Raw genomic sequence first — 18907 nt, 5'->3', positions numbered from 1 at the left:
ACAACTAAAGGCAACTCATGATCCTGGATTGAATTCTAGACCAGGAAAGAAAACAACTAAAAAAGACATTACTGGGATAAACGATGACATTTCAAAGGTCAGACAGTGATTTTTAGATTGTAACACTATATTAGTGATAAATTTCTTGATTTTGATGACTTAACCATAGATCCGTAAGAGAATGCCTTTGTTTTGAAGGAAAATACTTTGAAATCTTTAGTATCTAAAAAGAGGTGAAACTCTAAAATTCTTAGAAGAAAACACAGGGAAAAAGTTTCATGACATTGGACTTGGCAATGACTTTATGAATATAACATCAAAAGCACAAGCAACAAAAGTAAAAATAGAAAAACTGGATCACATTAAAACTGAAACCTTCAGTGTAATCAAAGGACTCAATCAGCAAAGTGAAAAGGCAGCCTTCAGAATAGAAGACAATATCTGCAACTCATATATCTGATAGGGGGTTACCATCTACTATATATAAAGAACTCCTACAATTCAACAACAAAAAACTAAACAACTTGATTAAAATGTGGACAAAGGACTTTACTAGACATTTCTCCAAGGAAGATATACAAACTGCCGACAAACACACGTAAAGGTGTTTTTAACGTTACTTTTACTTACCTAACCATTCAATATCACAGTAATCCAAATCTATGCCCCAACCAGTAACGTTGAAGAAGCTGAAGTTGAACAGTTCTATGAAGACCTACAAGACCTTTTAGAACTAACACCCAAAAAAGATGTCCTTTTCATTATAGGGGACTGGAATGCAAAAGTAGGAAGTCAAGAAACCCCTGGAGTAACAGGCAAATTTGGCCTTGGAATATGGAATGAAGCAGGGCAAAGACTAATAGAGTTTTGCCAAGAAAATGCACTGGTCATAGCAAACACCCTCTTCCAACAACACAAGAGAAGACTCTACACATGGACATCACCAGATGGTCAACACCGAAATCAGACTGCTTATATTCTTTGCAGCCAAAGATGGTGAAGCTCTATACAGTCAGCAAAAACAAGACCGGGAGCTGACTGTGGCTCAGATCATGAACTCCTTATTGTCAAATTCAGACTTAAATTGAAGAAAGTAGGGAAAACCACTAGACCATTCAGGTATGACCTAAATCAAATCCCTTATGATTATACAGTGGAAGTGAGAAATAGATTTAAGGGCCTAGATCTGATAGATAGAGTGCCTGATGAACTATGGACTGAGGTTCGTGACATTGTACAGGAGACAGGGATCAAGACCATCCTCATGGAAAAAAAATGCAAAAAAGCAAAATGGCTGTCTGGAGAGGCCTTACAAATAGCTGTGAAAAGAAGAGAAGCGAAAAGCAAAGGAGAAAAGGAAAGATATAAACATCTGAATGCAGAGTTCCAAAGAATAGCAAGAAGAGATAAGAAAGCCTTCTTCAGCGATCAATGCAAAGAAATAGAGGAAAACAACAGACTGGGAAAGACTAGGGATCTCTTCAAGAAAATCAGAGATACCAAAGGAACATTTCATGCAAAGATGAGCTCAATAAAGGACAGAAATGGTATGGACCTAACAGAAGCAGAAGAGATTAAGAAGAGATGGCAAGAATACACAGAAGAACTATACAAAAAAGATCTTCACGACCCAGATAATCACGATGGTATGATCACTGACCTAGAGCCAGACATCCTGGAATGTGAAGTCAAGTGGGCCTTAGAAAGCATCACTATGAACAAAGCTAGTGGAGGTGATGGAATTCCAGTTGAGCTATTTCAAATCCTGAAAGATGATGCTGTGAAAGTGCTGCACTCAATATGCCAGCAAATTGGAAAACTCAGCAGTGGCCACAGGACTGGAAAAGGTCAGTTTTCATTCCAATCCCAAAGAAAGGCAATGCCAAAGAATGCTCAAACTACCGCACAATTGCACTCATCTCACACACTAGTAAAGTAATGCTCAAAATTCTCCAAGCCAGGCTTCAGCAATATGTGAACCGTGAACTTCCTGATGTTCAAGCTGGTTTTAGAAAAGGCAGAGGAACCAGAGATCAAATTGCCAACATCCGCTGGATCATGGAAAAAGCAAGAGAGTTCCAGAAAAACATCTAGTTCTGCTTTATTGACTATGCCAAAGCCTTTGACTGTGTGGATCACAATAAACTGTGGAAAATTCTTCAAGAGATGGGAATACCAGACCACCTGACCTGCCTCTTGAGAAATTTGTATGCAGGTCAGGAAGCAACAGTTCGAACTGGACATGGAACAACAGACTGGTTCCAAATAGGAAAAGGAGTACATCAAGGCTGTATATTGTCACCCTGTTTATTTAACTTATATGCAGAGTACATCATGAGAAACGCTGGACTGGAAGAAACACAAGCTGGAATCAAGATTGCCGGGAGAAATATCAATAACCTCAGATATGCAGATGACACCACCCTTATGGCAGAAAGTGAAGAGGAACTCAAAAGCCTCTTGATGAAAGTGAAAGTGGAGAGTGAAAAAGTTGGCTTAAAGCTCAACATTCAGAAAACGAAGATCATGGCATCCGGTCCCACCACTTCATGGGAAATAGATGGGGAAACAGTGGAAACAGAGTCAGACTTTATTTTTCTGGGCTCCAAAATCACTACAGATGGTGACTGCAGCCATGAAATTAAAAGACGCTTACTCCTTGGAAGGAAAGTTATGACCAACCTAGATAGCATATTCAAAAGCAGAGACATTACTTTGCCAACAAAGGTTCGTCTAGTCAAGGCTATGGTTTTTCCTGTGGTCATGTATGGATGTGAGAGTTGGACTGTGAAGAAGGCTGATCGCCGAAGAATTGATGCTTTTGAACTGTGGTGCTGGAGAAGACTCTTGAGAGTCCCTTGGACTGCAAGGAGATCCAACCAGTCCATTCTGAAGATCAGCCCTGGGATTTCTTTGGAGGGACTGATGCTGAAGCTGAAACTCCAGTACTTTGGCCACCTTATGAGAAGAGTTGACTCATTGGAAAAGACTCTGATGCTGGGAGGGATTGGGGGCAAGAGGAGAAGGGGACGACAGAGGATGAGATGGCTGGATGGCATCACTGACTTGATGGACGTGAGTCTGAGTGAACTCCGGGAGTTGGTGATGGACAGGGAGGCCTGGCGTGCTGCGATTCATGGGGTCGCAAAGAGTCGGACACGACTGAGCGACTGATATGATCTGATCTGATCTGATACTTATATTACTTTACTTATGTAAAGGTGTTTCAACATTACTAATGACTGGGAAATGCAAATTGAAATGTCAATGAAATATCATCTCACATCCATTAGAATGGTTATTATCAAAAAACAAAACCATAAAAGCAAACAACCACCCCAGAAAACAAGTGTTGTCCAGGATGTGTGCAAGTTGTACCCTTTGTGCACTGTTGGTGGGAAGATAACACAGTGCAGCCATCATGGAAAACAGCATGGTAGCTCCTCAAAGAATAAAAATATAGAATTGATTTACAAATTCCACTAGGGTCTTAAAAAGACCTTTGCCCACATTCATAGTAGTATTAGTCACAATATATGAAAGGTGGAAGCAACCCAAGTGTCCACTGAGGGGTGAATGGATAAGTAAAAGCTGTTGTTTAATGGGTACAGAATTTTAGTTTTGTAAGATAAAAAGAGTTCTGGAGATTGGTTGCACAACAGTGTGAATGAACTTAACGTTACTGATCTATATACTTCTAAAGATTTTTAAGTTAAAGATTTATGTTTTGGGGACTTCCTTCATAGTCCAGTGGTTAAGAATCTGCCTTCCAACGCAGGGGACAGGAGTTCAAGCCTTGCTTGGTCGGGGAACTAAGAGCCCACATGCCCTGGGGCAACCAAGCCCTTATGCCAGCTACTGCCAGCACGCTCTAGAGCCCGTGCACTGCGACTAAAGAAACCTTCCACCACAGCCAAGACCCAGCACAGCCAAAAACCGATTTCTGTTGTGTATGTTTTGCAGCAGCCAAAATTTAATAAATTAATACAAAAATAGAAACTTTGATTGATATCCCATGGTTTCTAGGGTAAAGATCAAAACCTTAACTAAAGTCATCAAAGTTCTACGTAATTACCCTGCATCTTTTGCACCCTGCTAACCTCCAGTCACACCAAATTGCATCGAATGCCCTCCATCCATAACCCTAACACTAACCCTCAAAGAAGCAACAGCTAGAACCGGACATGGAACAACGGACTGGTTCCAAATTGGGAAAGGCGTACGTCAAGGGTGTATATTGTCACCCTGTTCATTTAACTTATATGCAGGGTATATCATGAGAAGTGCCAGGCTGGATGAAGCACAAGCTGGAATCAAGATTGCCGGGAGAAATATCAATAACCTCAGATATGCAGATGACACCACCCTTATGGCAGAAAGTGAAGAAGAACTGAAGAGCCTCTTGATGAAAGTGAAAGAAGAGAGGAAAAAGCTGGCTTAAAAACTCAACATTCAAAAAACTAAGATCATGGCATCCAGTCCCACCACTTCATGGCAAATAGATGGGGAAACAAGGGAAACAGTGACAGACTTTATTTTCTTGGGCTCCAAAATCACTGCAGATGGTGACTGCAGCCATGAAATCAAAAGATGCTTGCTCCTTGAAAGAAAAGTTATGACCAACCTAGGTACCATATTAAAAAGCAGAGGCATTTCTTTGCCAACAAAGGTCCATCTAGTCAAAGCTATGGTTTTTCCAGTAGTCATGTATGGATGTGAGAACTGGACTATAAAGAAAACTGAGCTCCGAAGAATTGATGCTTTTGAACTGTGGTGTTGGAGAAGACTCTTGAGAGTCCCTTGGACTGCAAGGAGATCCAACCAGTCCATCCTAAAGGAAATCAGTCCTGAATATTCATTAGAAGGACTGATGTTGAAGCTGAAGCTCCAATACTTTGGCCACCTGATATGAAGAACGGACTCATTGGAAAAGACCCTGATGCTGGGGAAAGATTGAAGGCAGAAGGAAAAGGGGACGACAGAGGATGAGATGGTTGGATAGCATCACTGACTCGATAGACATGCATTTGAACAAGCTCTGGGAGTTGGTGATGGACAGGGAAGCCTGGCATGCTGTCATGGGGTCGCAAAGAGTTGGAGACGACTGAGTGACAGAAATGAACCGAACTGAACCCTTAAAGGTTTTCTATCACCCTTGGTAAAAGCCGTAGTCCTTACGGTAGACTTAAGGCCCTATGTCTGCTGCCTGGACACCTCACTGACTTCATTTCCTCCTCCTCATCCCTGCTCATTTCATTCCAGCCACACTGTTCTTCTCGCTGGTCCTTAAATGCCCCAGTCACACTCCTGCCTCAGAGCCTTTGCACTTAGTGCTCTCTCTGCCTCAAATGTCCCAGACAGGGCTTCATGTTCCCAGATACAGACCACTCCTTTGTTCAAGGCTCCAGTTCTCAGTGAGGCTTTCACAAAGCATACTGATAATACAACCTCGCACATCCTTTCCTCTTAGCATTCACCTAATATTATATATTTTACTGATTTATCTGGCTAACATCTCTTTCTCCACTAGAATGTAAGCTATATGAGGGCAGAGATTTTAGTCTGGTGTGTTGACTAATGTATGGGCTGCCTGTATGGTGCTAGTGGTAAAGAACCCACCTGGCAATGCAGGAGATACACGAGATGTGGGTTTGATCCCTGGGTCAGGAAGATCCCCTGGAAAAGGGCATGGCAACCCACTCCAGCATTCTTACCTAGAGAATCTCATGGACAGAGGAGCCTGGAGGAATCATTCCATGAGGTCACAAGGAGCTGTACACGACTGAAGTGACTTAGCATGCACACACATTTACTAATGTATAATATTGCCTGGCATATAGTAGGTATGTCATAAAATCTGATGAATGATAAGAGCTTCTTCCTTAGCTGTTAAGATTCAGCTCAAAAGTGATGCTTTTCCTTATGCAGACTACCTCTTTACTCCTTCCCAGTACCTTGAACAGGCCTTTAGCCTGGCCTCCAGGACATTCTACAGCCCCTACCTGTTTACAAGTCAGCTTCCCCCAGTAGTAGATCTGCTCTACCAGTGCCTTGCACAGAGCTAGGCATGACATCATTAATAGATGAATATGTGAATGAATGAATGCATATTTGGATCTGAGCTGGATTGAGGTTGGCAGCTGTATGTGCTAACTCCCCCAGAGAGTGAGAGAACAGACTGTACCTTCTCTCCGATCTCTGTCTGGTCCCCACCAGGCAGAACCTCCAGATCAGCTAGCAGGGCACAGGCCTCCAGAGCCTTGTGGTACCGCTTGGGGTCCAGGGCTTGACCAAATAACACGTTTTCCTGAAGAGTGCAGTTCTGGATCCATGCCTGCTGGGGCACGTAGGCCACGGAACCCTGGCCAAAGGAGAAGTACCTCAGGGTTTGCCCAAGGCCTGACCAAGCTTCCCTTCCCAGTAATCCCTGCCCCTCTCACCTTCATATACACCTTGCCTTCCAGCTTCTCCATCTCTCCCAGCAGGGCAGATAACAGGGAGGACTTCCCACAACCCACAGGCCCCACCACAGCCACTAGTGCCCCCTTTGGCACCTGGATATCTAGGCTGGGGTAAGGAGACAAGCAGCCCAGTCAGAGGAGGAATCGAGGTTTTGTCCCCCACCTTCCACCTGAAGACCCAAGCTCTCCTCCCTTTCAGACAGCACCCTGGCAAGCTGAGGCTCTTCCTGCTTCCCAGGTCAAAAACTGAAGGGTGGGAGTGGGGTGGGTTCTGCTACGATCTGAGCTGTGGTCCACTTTAGGCAGCTGAGAAGGGAAGGAGAGGCTGGTACCTGTGCAGGGCGGGTGGCAGGTCCTGGGCCCACGTAAAGGTGCCATTGTGTATGACGACAGCGTAGCCTGGGAAGACAGAGGTTTACAGGGTCAGGGGGCCCAGGGCAGGGGAGAGGATCCCTGGGCGGAAGAGCCCTGGGGAAAGGAGCCAACGGGGAGCACAGGGAAGCTTGCGGGTGGTGAGGGGGAGCTGGCAGGAAGTCCCAGGGAGGAGTAAGAAGCGCCCTAGAGAAGGAAGGTGATGGGGGGGACTGGGGAGGGGTAACAGAGGAGAGTAAAGAACCAGAAGAGGGAGAAGGCAGAATGAGGGCAGATGGGAAAGGAGGATGAAGAAAAGGAGGCCACAAGAGAAAAGTTAAAAGTTTGAAACAGAATTTTCTGGAGAAGTGGCTGGGTTAAGGGAAGCCCAGGTAGAGGCTGTCTGGACCTGGGGTGATGGTCTTTCTTTCCACACACTGAGGGTCAAGTTCATCTTGGCTCAGGAAATGCTGGATCCGTTTCAAAGACACACTGGTCTGCAGGCAGAGGGTGTGAGTCAGCCCTGGAAGCTATGCCTTTCTTACACCCATCTCCTCTTACCCTTGCTGGCCCCCAACTTCCTGGGTGAGGCTGGGCCCCCTGAGGGCCCAGATGCTGGTGCTGGGTCCCTTCTCATGCCTGAGTCTTGGCTGGCTCCCACTGCCAAAGATAGGGTCCATGTTGGTAAGAGGAGGCTGTCTCCAGAACTTGGGTTTCCAGAAACCCTACCTAACTCTGACTCCAAATGGCCCATGAGTCCACTGACCTCATTCATCTTGGAACAATTCTTCATAATGCCAAACGGCCCTCCCGTGATTCCAATAACTCTCCCTGATTATCCCCTGACCCTAAATAGCCCCATCAACCTGCCCAAACTCCACTAGAACCCCAGCCCTACCCAGGCTTACCTGGGCCAGGTTGCTGATTAACTGGGGCAGCATGTTGAGCGGAATTTTTAAGATGTTGAAAAGGGACACAGACACAAAGGCCTTTTCAGCGTCCAGCACATTGTTCTTGTCCACGGATACGTATACTCCGAGGGTGGTTAGGGTCACCTGGGCAGTGGTGGGGATGGGTGTCAGGGTGGAGTCTGCTGGGTTCAGAGGCCCGGGCTGGCCGAGCAGGAGATGGGACACCAGCCCAGGTGTGGGTGCCTCACCAGGAAGGGGGTGCAGACCCAGATGAAGGTGGATATGGCATGGAGGCAGGCAACCTTGCGCATCAGCCGGAGCTCATCCTGCCGGATGCCCTCCACCTGCTTCAAGAAGCTGGGCTCCCAGGCATACAGCTTCAGCACCTTGATGCCGCCCAGGATCTCGCTCATCAACTTGATGCGTGAGTCCTTGAACTTCATTTGCTCTACCTATGGAAAGTGTGGCAAGTGCATACCTGAGCCCCTCCCCAGACCTCTGTCAATAGGGGCACAATCTCTGCACTCACACATACGGCAGCTAGATTGCTCACCACTCTTCCGTGCCAGCCTGTATTGTACCCCAGCCTGGAATGCCCAAGCCAAGCTCCCTTCCTCTCTGCTGGACAAAATCCAGCTCCAGCCTCAGTGCCCCATCACTGACTATCCCAGGCCCCTTCCCTGGGTCTCTAAGGCACGTTCTCATAGGGCACCCTGAACATGTACGCTGCCTCAAATCCATGTGAGCCTGAGGGAACAGATCCCTTATTTCTCTTTGTTCCCCAGTCCCCAACCCAAGGTGTAGCAGGTCACACTAATTTATTCATTCAGCCCCAACTTATTGAGTGCCTACTCTGTGCCAGGCTGCGTGCTAGACGTAGGGCAGATAATGATAAACAACCGAGGGCCCTAGCCATCATAAAGCTGACAGTGTGATAGGAGAAGTAGCTAGGAAGCAAACAATGGCCTGAATAAATGCTTACACTAAATCATTATGCATACTCCAGTGGGAGTAACAGGATTCTGGGAGAGAATAATTGGGGTGGGAACTGGGAAATCAAAGTTTATGCTGGGAGTGAAGGAAGGAAAGGAACTGGGCAAGCAAGGAAGGCTGAAGCACATTTCAGGGAACAGTATGTATGGCAGCCCAGAGGCACGCAGAGCTTGGTGATCTGGAGAAAAGAGAGGCTGGACTGGCTGAAATTTAGCCATATTCCAGGAGGTGAGGGCTTGAAAGGTGAGCAGGGGCCTAGTGGCTGGTAGTGGAAATTTGTCATTTATGCTGTGTACAGTGGGAAGCTAGGGAAGACTTTAATGAATGTTTGCAAATAAAGGACTGAATGACTGGCTATTTACACTAAGTGCAATGTGGTGGAGAAACTCTCATTAGACCAGAAGAGGCAAGTTCTGTCTGATTCTGGACTGCTGTAATCTCTCTGGGCCTTGGTTCCTCAGTTGCAAAATGAGAATGTTTCTAAAACCCTCTCAGGGGTGTAAGGCTAGAGCAAGCTAAGGTTTGTGAAAGTGGCTTAGAGCCATCTGTACTCCGTAAGCAAGGTAGTGGATAAGGCCAAAGTTAGTGGCTGCACTCCACCTGGCCAGGGCTCCCGGCGGGAGCAGCTCAGCCTGTCAGCACCCACCTGGAAGGCGCGCATCTTGACAGCCACAGCGCCGTTGAGCGGGATTAGCAAGACCATGAGAGCAACTCCAGCCAGGACGGAGGGACCCAGGTTCTGGGGATGCACGGTGGATAGATTAGACAGACAGACACATACACAGAGTGTACAGACAGAGCCCAGCAGACAGAAGCCTATTGACCTGAAATGCAGGGATGGGCCCGAAGCGAAAGTTAGTGGTCAGCCAAACAGAGGGACAGTGAAAAGCAGACATACAGATAAAGCCAAAATTGCAAAAACATTTGCAGAAACAGCCAGCCATAGGATAACGACAACAGATAGGGACAAACAGGCAGCCACTGAAGGGCGTCCAGACACACAGAGAGGCAAATACAGATAGATAGGCGATGACAACCAGAGTCACACCCACCTTGTCTCCCAGTCCCTCTTCCCTCCCCTAGGTTCTGTGAGAGGGACAATCTCACAGGCTGGAAAGACTTGATTGCAGACACCAGCATCCTCACAGTTCTGTCCCCCACCCCTCTGCTGACCCAGAATAACTCTCTCTTGTCCCATCTGAAGGAAGGAGAAGTCAGAGGAAGGAGGCAGAGATCAGGGGTCAAGAGTCACCTGCCAGAGGAAGTACACTGCCAGGATGATCTGCAGGGGTGCTGACCACAGCAGGTTGATGAAGGGGACAACATCCATGAAGCGCTGCGCGTCCACTGACATGAGGTTGACAATTTCGCCTACAGTGGACTCACGTTTGACTGAATTGGTGATGACCAGAGCCTGCAGGTGGACAGTTGGCTGATGGCTGGTCGTGCGAGTCTCTTCAAAGTTCCCCAGGGCTGGCCTCCCCAGCCCCTCATTTCCTGCTCCAGCTGACCTTCCTATAGATGACACCTATGATACCCGTGCGAAACCTCAACCCCATCACAAAGATGCAATGGAAATACTGGTGTAAGATCAGGGTCTGCATCACGGAGCACACGAACATCAGCCCGGCCACGAGGAAGCCCCACCAGGTGGGGGCCGTGGGGTTTGAAATAAATCTGATCAGGATGCTGCAAACGGAGGAGAGAACAATAAGGGTGGGGAATTTCATCTAGGCTGTTCCTCCTACCACTGCTCTCTTCCTGCCTCTCAGCCTCCATTCTCTCAAGCCTCTCATTTGGAGGCTGCTGGCCCTCCACAGCCCCAACCCAGACCACGGGAATCAGCCCAGAGCTGGCGCAAGACTCTGTCTCCTTACTCCTTTCTGCCTCCACCTCCTCTTCCATCTACCATGCCTCCCTCCACCCACCTCTTTATTACGCTCTGGCCACCAACCTCACTGGCCTGCCTGTTTTGCCTCCTTGGACCATGTGGCAGGAAGCAATGCCACATGTCCATTGATTAGACTTTCCTTCACCTTTTCTTGGACTGCTGAGGGCTCTGAAGTCCAGTGCATGACTACACAGACTCTTGCCACTGAAATCCATCCTCTTCAATATCAGCAGCCCCCAGAGCTGCCCAGTGATTTCTCCAGGACCCTAATCTACTTCCTCTCCCACAGTCCTCTTCACCTCTTACCTTCTGATCTGTCCTCACTCCCCACCTCTCTCAGCAGTGGCCCACTTACTTGTTTCCATTGAGAACTCCCTGCCAACTACAAACTTCCCTGCAAACATTCACCCTCTTCCATCTGCCTCAGGACAGGAGGCGTCCTTCTGACTTTCCACGCTGGATTTTGCCCCCTAAGCCCCAGATCCCACCCACCTCTTCAGAAGCATGCTTCATCATTGGCCCCCTTTCACCTCATCTTCAGGAACCTCCTCTCCATTGGCAGCTCTGTGCCTTGGCCGACTAACATGATCAAGTCTCTTCCATGTAAGGACAAACCTCCCCTTGGCCCCATGGAGCTTCCTCCACAGTCATGGCCAGGCCTCTTCAGCTGTGGGTTGGGTGTGACTCCCCAAAAGACATGCTCAAGTCCTAACCCCTGGTACCTATGAATGTGACCTTATTTGGAAAGAGAATCTTTACAGACATAGTCAAGTTAAGATAAGGTTGTACTGGAATAGGGTGGCCCTGAATCCAGTGACTGGCATCTTTATAAGAGAAAAGAGAGGGAGATTTGCACACAGAGACACAAATGCAGACACACACACACGCGCACACACACACACACACACACACATACAGGAAGATGCCATGCAAAGATGGAGGCAGAGATTGGAGCGATGAGTCTCAAGCCAAGGAAGTCTAGTCTGCCAGCACCACCAGAAGCTGAACAGATCTCACTCAGAGCCTCTAGAAGGAACCAACCCACTGACACTTTGATTTCAGACCATGCTTCCAGAATCATGAAAGAACACATTTCTGTTTTCAGCCACCCAGTTTGTGGGACTCTGTTACCCTAGGAAACTAAAAACTTTTATAGCAAGTTTCTAGACCTTCATTGGCCCTATCTCCACTGCAGACACCCTTCTCTCAGGCCCTTCCCCTTTGTCTCAGCCTCTGTGTCTGGCAAAGTCACCAACAAACTCCATGTTGCCTTCCTCAGGCTCTATTTTCCTGGTCAGCTCTCTTCACTGGAGGCCATGGCTTCCCCTGGATGTGTTCTCTGTGCCCTGGTCCACAATCTGGATTCTTTTCCCAACTCTGGCCCCTCCAGGTTAGTCTTCTGCTCCCCCATACCTGTCAGAAGGCCCTAGGACTCTGTCTGGGGCCTTTACTTGAAGGCCCCTCTCTGGGAGGGGTAAGCCAAAGAGATGGAGCCCTGGGCTTCCATGATGACTCTGAAAACTCGCTGACTTCCCTTTAGCTGGGAATCTCCCCTTGGGGGCCACCAGCACCTCAGGCCTGACATGGCGAAGATGCAGCTCACCACTGTGCCCCGTGCCCAGGTCTCTCTTCCTGCTGAGTTCACTATCTCAGCAAAAAATAAAATAAAATCCATCATTCTCTAGCTATCCAAGAACCCAGGTCACCTTTGTCCCCTCCCTTTCCCTGACACAAGCACGCATTTCCAGAGTAGCTCCTGAATCCAGCTCATTCCTGACCTGGACTTTCCTTAGACCTAGTTGGCCCACTTCCATCTGGCTACACTGCCTTACACCACCCACACTACCAGCAGAGGATCCTTCCAGATGCAAGCCAGATGCCCCTCCCTGGCTTCAAATCTTTCAAAGGATTTTCTTAGCTTTCCCTCTCTCCCTGTGTTGTTCTGCCCCTCCCTCCAGCCACCCTCCCTCTAGCATTCATAAGCACTTGGAGTTCCTGAGTCATGCTGTCTCAGGCCTTTGTGACTCTGCACCTAGTTAGTTAGCTGCCTGTCCTTCCAAACTAGATAACCTCCCTGGCTGGCAAGAGTACCCTGCCCCTTCCCAGGCTGGCTTCCTGCCCCTCTGAGGGGTTTTTCAGACACCTGAGTACACCTATGCCCACACTGTGCTCTAACAGATTTACACACCAGTTTCTCCCACAAGACTTTAAGACCATATCTTATTTATCTTTGTATACCTAGGGTCTGGCACTATTCTGAGACCCTGGAGGCTCAAAAAATATTCATTGAATGAGCAAACGCACAAATTCATGAATGGAGGAGCAATGGAGTGAGGGCTCCTTCCCATTCCCGCATTTGAGAGCTCCTTCTAGCCCAAGCTACTCAGGGAACAAATGGAAAGAGCACCAAAGCTGGAGTTCAGAGCTCTGAACTCAAATCCATCGCCACCAGCTGTGTGCCCTTGGTCAAATCACTTCATTTGTTTGAGTTCTTATTTCCTCATTTTTTGATGTTTTTTGTTTTTCTGCTTCCTCATTTGTAAAATGGGAAATCCTCTGTAGGAATGTTGGAAGGATTTAAAGAGAGAATGTTTGCTAATGTATACATCAGGGTGCCTGGCAGTTGTACTTGGGCCAGGTAAGTTGGATGTGAGTGGGGAAAGGAGGTGCAGAGACTCTGCCACTTGCCAAGGGTCCCACAGAAAATGGGGATAGCCCCCCCAGTTCCTGGACTGGGGCTCTTTCCCCACCCTTCATCCCCCAGGCCAGACCCTTGTCCCGGGAAGGGCCATGCGGGAGGGAGCGTGGACAGACCTGAGCAGCTGCGGGTTGATAAAGGACAGCAGATCCTGGATCAGCTTGAAGCCCATGCTGAGGAGGAAGCTGGAGCTGAAGGTGGCCATCAGGGCCCGCAGGAAGGAGGCCTCCGGGGCCCGGGGTCGGCCCTCAAGCAGCACCTCACCCTCACTGGACAGTTTCTTCCCAGAAGCCTCTGCAGCCTGGCGTCTGGTCCGAGGAGGAAAGACAGTGAGTCGGAATGGGTACAAAGGCCCCATGAAGCCAAGGGCCACCAGGGCTGTTGAAGAGCAGGTAAGAGGGGGAGCTGCTTTCTTGGCTCTCAGAATTGGAACAGACAATGCAACTTTCCAGCTGAGAATCCCCAAGTGACTCTGTCTTCAGGTTCTAGAAGATATATGAAGGGGTGTCTTAACTGCTCCCCAAGAACTATACACCCAGCAATTTCCAGCATCTGCCTCTCCAGGGCTGCTGGCTCCAGGGAGAATGCTATGAGAAAGGAGACTTGGGCAGGGCTGGCTAGTGGCCTAGTCACTAGGGGGCGGAGCAGGGAGGGAGTGGAGGTGGCATGAAGGGACAGAGATGGGGTGCAGCAGGCAGACTGGAGGCCGTTAGGTCTTAGAGGCTCCAAGCCATGAACCCAAGACACGGATGACCGAGTCCAGGTCCCTGGCTCCTCCACAGACAGTTGGCCGTCAGGGGCTCAGACAGAACCAGCATGGGACTCCTGGGACCCAGACTGTGGGTGGAAGGCAAAAGGGTTTGGTCCTGGGGGGGATGCGGGTGAAGAAGGAGGACTCAGACTCTCAGATTTTTTGTCTGAGTAGTCAGCCAGAGACAGACTCCTGGGTCAGTGGGAAGGCCCTCAATCAGATGGTAATCTCCTCCAGCTGTTGGCTCCACATAAAAGGCGGGATTACGCGGGGACGCTGGCCTTAACCTTCTTCCCCTGGTCCTTTCCCCTCCTGAGGGAAGTCTCCGGAACCCACCCTTCAAGTCAGTCAGGGCAGTTCAGTGGTGACTGCAGGGGCCAGACAGTTGGGTGTGGATTCTGCCCATGCCACCACCAACTAGGGCACCTTGGCTGAATCCTCAAACCTCAGTGCTTCAGTGATGTCATCTGTCACACAAGACATTACAGCCTGTGCAGTAGGGCTGTCAGAGACTGACTGGGTTAATCTTAGAACTACTCCTCAGACAGAGTGTTAGTCGCTCTGTTGTGTCCAATTCTTTGCAATCCCATGGACTGTAGTTATCAGACTCCTCTGTCCATGGAATTCTCCAGGCAAGAATACTGGGGTGGGTAGTCATTCCCTTCTCCAGGGGATCTTCCCAACCCAGGGATTGAACCCAGGTCTCCCATACTTCAGGCAGATTCTTTACTGTCTAAGCCACCAGGGAAGCCCCTTGGACAAAGTAAGTGTTGAGAAAGTGTCAGCCACTCTCCAGCTGGCCCCATGCAGGCCTAAACTGCACACCCAGGACCACTTGCACCTGTGTTTTTCTCCACCCCCAGCCATGTCATCTACCAACCTCGCCTGCGGGAGACCCGGGCTGTGTGAAGGGGCTGGGGTGGAGGGGTGCGGGGACTGGGGAGAGGGGGGCCTCACCGTGCTGCCTGATCTTGTTGCTTCTTCCACTCCTCCAGCAGCCTCTGCATCACCATCTGGGAGCGGTCCTCCTTGTTTAGGGACCAGAGGTCTCGCTCCTCCAGGGGCCGCCTATAGCCGAGGATGGCCAACCTGGAGAGGGCAGGCAGCAGCACACTGGGTCAGAGTTTAGGAGCCTGGGGACAAGGGTCTCCAGACAAGAGGATGTCCCTGGGGGGATAGTAGCCAAGAAGAGTGTCTCCTTTATTCCTACAGTGAGCAAGATGGGGGTCACTGACTCCTACTCCAAGTTCTGCCCTTTCTCCCTCCTTCTCAGATGCCCCATTGACTCCTGGGCCCTGGTGATGAATTGATGCTGACTGGGCCCTGAGCGATGATAGACCCACTGGATGGAGCCCTAGCCCAGGAGCTTCCTCAGTGCAATATGGTTAGTGAGCTGTCACCAAGGTCACAGACATAATTCTCCTGCTTTAGCTACTCTGAGAGATGCCCAAGGAAATGACAGCTGCAAGCTTATCCCTGACCAAAGAGTTGGGAACTAATTCTCCCTCTAGAACCCTGGGCCTGTCCCCATGGCCTGCCCTGGGATCAGAACTGGACTAGGCCTGGCTTCTGTACTCAGCCCCCAGCCTAGACAGACAGGTTTCCCCACCCTTGCCTGCCCCATGCTCACCAGGGTTCACAGTTCCTCAAGCTCTTGAATTCTTGGCCTGCTCCCGTTCCTCTCTCTAACTCCCCAACTATCCATCCCCACCCCCAGATCCCCAGGCGTAGGAAAGAGAAAACTTACTTTGTAAACCACCAGAAAGATAGGCGGGAGAGGAAGCCAGCTCCAGCCTCTGGGCAGGGGTTCTAGAAGGTAAAAGAGTGAGACAGGGGAAATCAGGATCTTTCCTCTCAAGGCAGAGCAGAGGGAGGGGGGTGCCTCCCTCCTTTCTGCTCCGAGCCCCAGTTTGCACATTCTGGAGGTGACAAGATCGAATGAATTGGAAGGACTGGGCTGAGCGATGGGCTGTGGAACCGCCTTTACCACCCACCTCCATTAAAACTTACAGGGTCCATATTCTTGGGGGAGAAAAACGGTGGCTTCTCTCTGAGGCAGGAGAGGATGAGGGCAGACAGCACCAGAGCAAAGTAGATGTAGAAGGTCGTGAAGCGGAAAGGGTCTGAGATCTTGCTCTGGGGGAGAAAGGAGAGCAATATCATAGCTTGGGGATCCCTGGGCCTGTAGTCCAAAGGACTTCTTGGGGGCACCAGACCCCTCTGTGTAGGAGTCAGCCCCTGGGGGTCCCGGGGTCCCCCACCCAGAGGGCTCTGAGAGAGGGGAAAGATCATAGGGGGTCTGCTATTTGGTGGAGACTTGCCCTGCTCACCTACATCCCCATGTGTAATTGAAGAATTGAGGCTTCAAATGGCTCAGGAACTTGCCCAAGATCACAAAGTAATTGGATTGTTCTCAACCTGTGCTCTTATAAATACACTTGACTGACTTCTCTTGAGATAGAGAAATAGGGAGACACTAGATTGATCCCCAGTGCTCCTATCACCACATCACCTTCCCCCCACCGCCACTGAAAATCAAGAGGAAGATCAGGGACTGAGAGAGGTAGGAAAAAGGGGGAGAATGAGATAATGGGATTCCAGGGAAGCCAAAATTGTTCATGGTTGCACACACGTCCTCACTGCACAAACACTGCATTTGACGGTGGCGGCAACGGTGGCAGTGGCCACATTCCACAAGCAGCCAGCAAAGGGCTCATCTTGCTGCATTTCCCTGGTTACACCGGCTCTCACCCTGCTCACCAGCCTGCTTCTCAGCAGAGATGCAACAAGTAAGGAAAGACACCAAAGGGACTGAACAGCGGAGGAGGTCCTGGGAGCTGAGGAGGGGCAGAGAGGAGGAGCCAGGGTGCCAGCAGTGCCTTGAGCTCTGGGGCCAGTCCCTAGACAGCGGTGGACCTGGCGGGTTTCTCTTTTCCCCTTACCTGTGTCAAAGCTGAAAGGATCTTGGAACGGAAGGGGATGATGCCACAGACCACACACAGGAACCAGAAGATGATGAGAACACCCGAGGACCGAACCCCCTGCAGCCGCTCATACTGGATCAGCAGGGTGGCCAGCAGCTGTGCAGGGAGAACAGCAGGTGCTGGGCCAGAGCACACATCTGGACCTGACCCCATTCCTCCCCACGGCCCATGGCTAGATGTTTCTGGGGTTACCCACTTCTAAGGCGTCCAGCCTTCTCCTCGGAGCCCATGGTTGCCCCATCAGCATCCCACAACCCACTAGAGATCCCCCACCCAGATCCCCTGGTCCCACACTGACCATGGTAACCCCCACCACCAAGGGGGTGACAAAGAAGACAGGGGCAGGGGGCCAGCCATGGACCAGGCCGTGGAAGGAGTAGAAGAGGTCAGCCCAGGAGACACACCACAGCAGGATGCCCAAGGCCTGTGAACGGGACGCAGGTTGGAGCCTCCACCCTCAAAGAAACGGAGAGCCCCCCCTGCCCCCGCCGGGGGAGGGGCCTTTGGTCCTGAAACCAACAGATCTGCCCAGGCCTGCCCTCAAAGGCCGGGCTGGGCACTGGCTGGAAGCTTCTCCAGAGTGGGGAGAGCATTGTTGGAGACCTTGACTGAACTTCCCCAGAGATTATCTCATTGGGCTGTAGACCCAGCTGGCAGGCCCTGAGCACAGGGCGGGTGAGGCTGGGGAACCCAGTCCAGTCACTGAGGGTGGGGGAGGGACTCATTCAGGTTCCGGTCCCACCCACAGGAGACCCTGAGCCTCTGACCGTCTTGAGCCTGGAGAGGTGAGAGAGGACAATGTAGCCTTGGCGGCGGCGCCGCAAGTAGAACAGGTAGCAGGGCAGGGCAGCCCACAGGTAGGTGCAGGGGAGCCAGGCCAGCAGGGAGTTCTGGAAGCAGGGAGTTAAGTCCGGGTTGTCTGTGTGCAGGGACAGGTTGGAGTCCTGGGAAAAGAGAGAAGAATTCAGGGGCAGCAATGGGCTCACGCTCCAGGAAGAGGGGGCTGGGCCAGAGAGCTGCTCCACGCGCCCTAGCAGTTGGAAGGCATGTGATCTTGAAAGGCTCAGTGTGCAAACGAGCAGGCATTGTCCCAAGTGTGAGCTCTCCCAGGAGGCTAAGGGCGCTAGTTTCCTCATTTCCTCATATTTTCTCTCTCTCTCTCTAATTGACGTATAATTTAAGCACAATAAGCTGTACCCATCTAAAGCGCACAATCCAGTGAGTGACGGTTGTACACACCTGCAAAACCGCTACCCACAATAAAGACATCAAAAACTCCACCATCATCCGAGCTCCTTTGCGCCCCTCTGCAGCCCATCCCTCTCAGGCAACCACTGATCTGCTTTCTGTCATTCTAGATTTCCACTCTTTTTTTTAAAAAATTAATTTACTTTATCAAAGCAGTATATGCACATGGTTAAGAGTCCACTTCCTCTCTAAGTCTCCCAGGGAAGGGACAGGGGGCCTCTTTCGGCTTTAACTGCCTCTCTGTTAAAATAGGGGAGGCCATCCCCAGCCCCGCCTACCTCCCTCAGTGGGAGTGAACTCAAAGGAACAAGGTGATGTGGAGAGAGCTTTGTAAAACAAAGCCCTGGTGACCCATTGTCTCATTTTGCATAGGACTGTCCCGGTTCTAGCACTGAAAGTCTTGTGTCCTTGGGAACCACTGAGTCCAGACAAGATCCCCACCCTCTGTTTTATCTTTGCACCTAAGAATTTTTTTAGAAATGGATGGGAGAAACTATTCAAACATATATTTTACTAAAATTGTTTTCCCCCAAGGCCACCAACGAACTAATCCTTTTTTCCCTTCTTACAAAGTATTAGACATTCTTTACAGAAAGCTCATAAAATATAAACAAATAAA

General features: G+C 49.9%; 1 protein-coding gene across 6 annotated transcripts in view; it reads right to left on the bottom strand.

Moving 5' to 3' along the window:
• The window catches only part of ABCC3 (ATP binding cassette subfamily C member 3), a 51414-nt gene that overhangs the window by 20573 nt on the left and 11934 nt on the right, over positions 1 to 18907 (bottom strand). For 5 of the 6 annotated variants that reach the window (XM_006070150.4, XM_044939108.2, XM_044939109.2 and 2 more), the window contains exons 2-17: positions 17808 to 17984; positions 17339 to 17464; positions 16999 to 17136; positions 16067 to 16192; positions 15804 to 15865; positions 15014 to 15145; positions 13422 to 13613; positions 10228 to 10405; positions 9969 to 10130; positions 9363 to 9455; positions 7972 to 8175; positions 7721 to 7867; positions 7222 to 7309; positions 6794 to 6860; positions 6441 to 6567; positions 6185 to 6361 (exon numbers count right to left, since the gene is read on the bottom strand). In XM_006070150.4, coding sequence (XP_006070212.4) covers positions 6185 to 6361; positions 6441 to 6567; positions 6794 to 6860; positions 7222 to 7309; positions 7721 to 7867; positions 7972 to 8175; positions 9363 to 9455; positions 9969 to 10130; positions 10228 to 10405; positions 13422 to 13613; positions 15014 to 15145; positions 15804 to 15865; positions 16067 to 16192; positions 16999 to 17136; positions 17339 to 17464; positions 17808 to 17984 — 2196 coding nt within the window. The remainder of the gene's footprint in view (positions 1 to 6184; positions 6362 to 6440; positions 6568 to 6793; positions 6861 to 7221; positions 7310 to 7720; positions 7868 to 7971; positions 8176 to 9362; positions 9456 to 9968; positions 10131 to 10227; positions 10406 to 13421; positions 13614 to 15013; positions 15146 to 15803; positions 15866 to 16066; positions 16193 to 16998; positions 17137 to 17338; positions 17465 to 17807; positions 17985 to 18907) is intronic. The other variant, XM_044939107.2, reaches the window with a different exon arrangement.

This window comes from Bubalus bubalis, chromosome 3, assembly GCF_019923935.1.
Source record: "Bubalus bubalis isolate 160015118507 breed Murrah chromosome 3, NDDB_SH_1, whole genome shotgun sequence".
Classification (NCBI taxonomy): Eukaryota; Metazoa; Chordata; class Mammalia; order Artiodactyla; family Bovidae; genus Bubalus; species Bubalus bubalis.
This window is presented reverse-complemented; position numbering and strand designations above follow the sequence as displayed.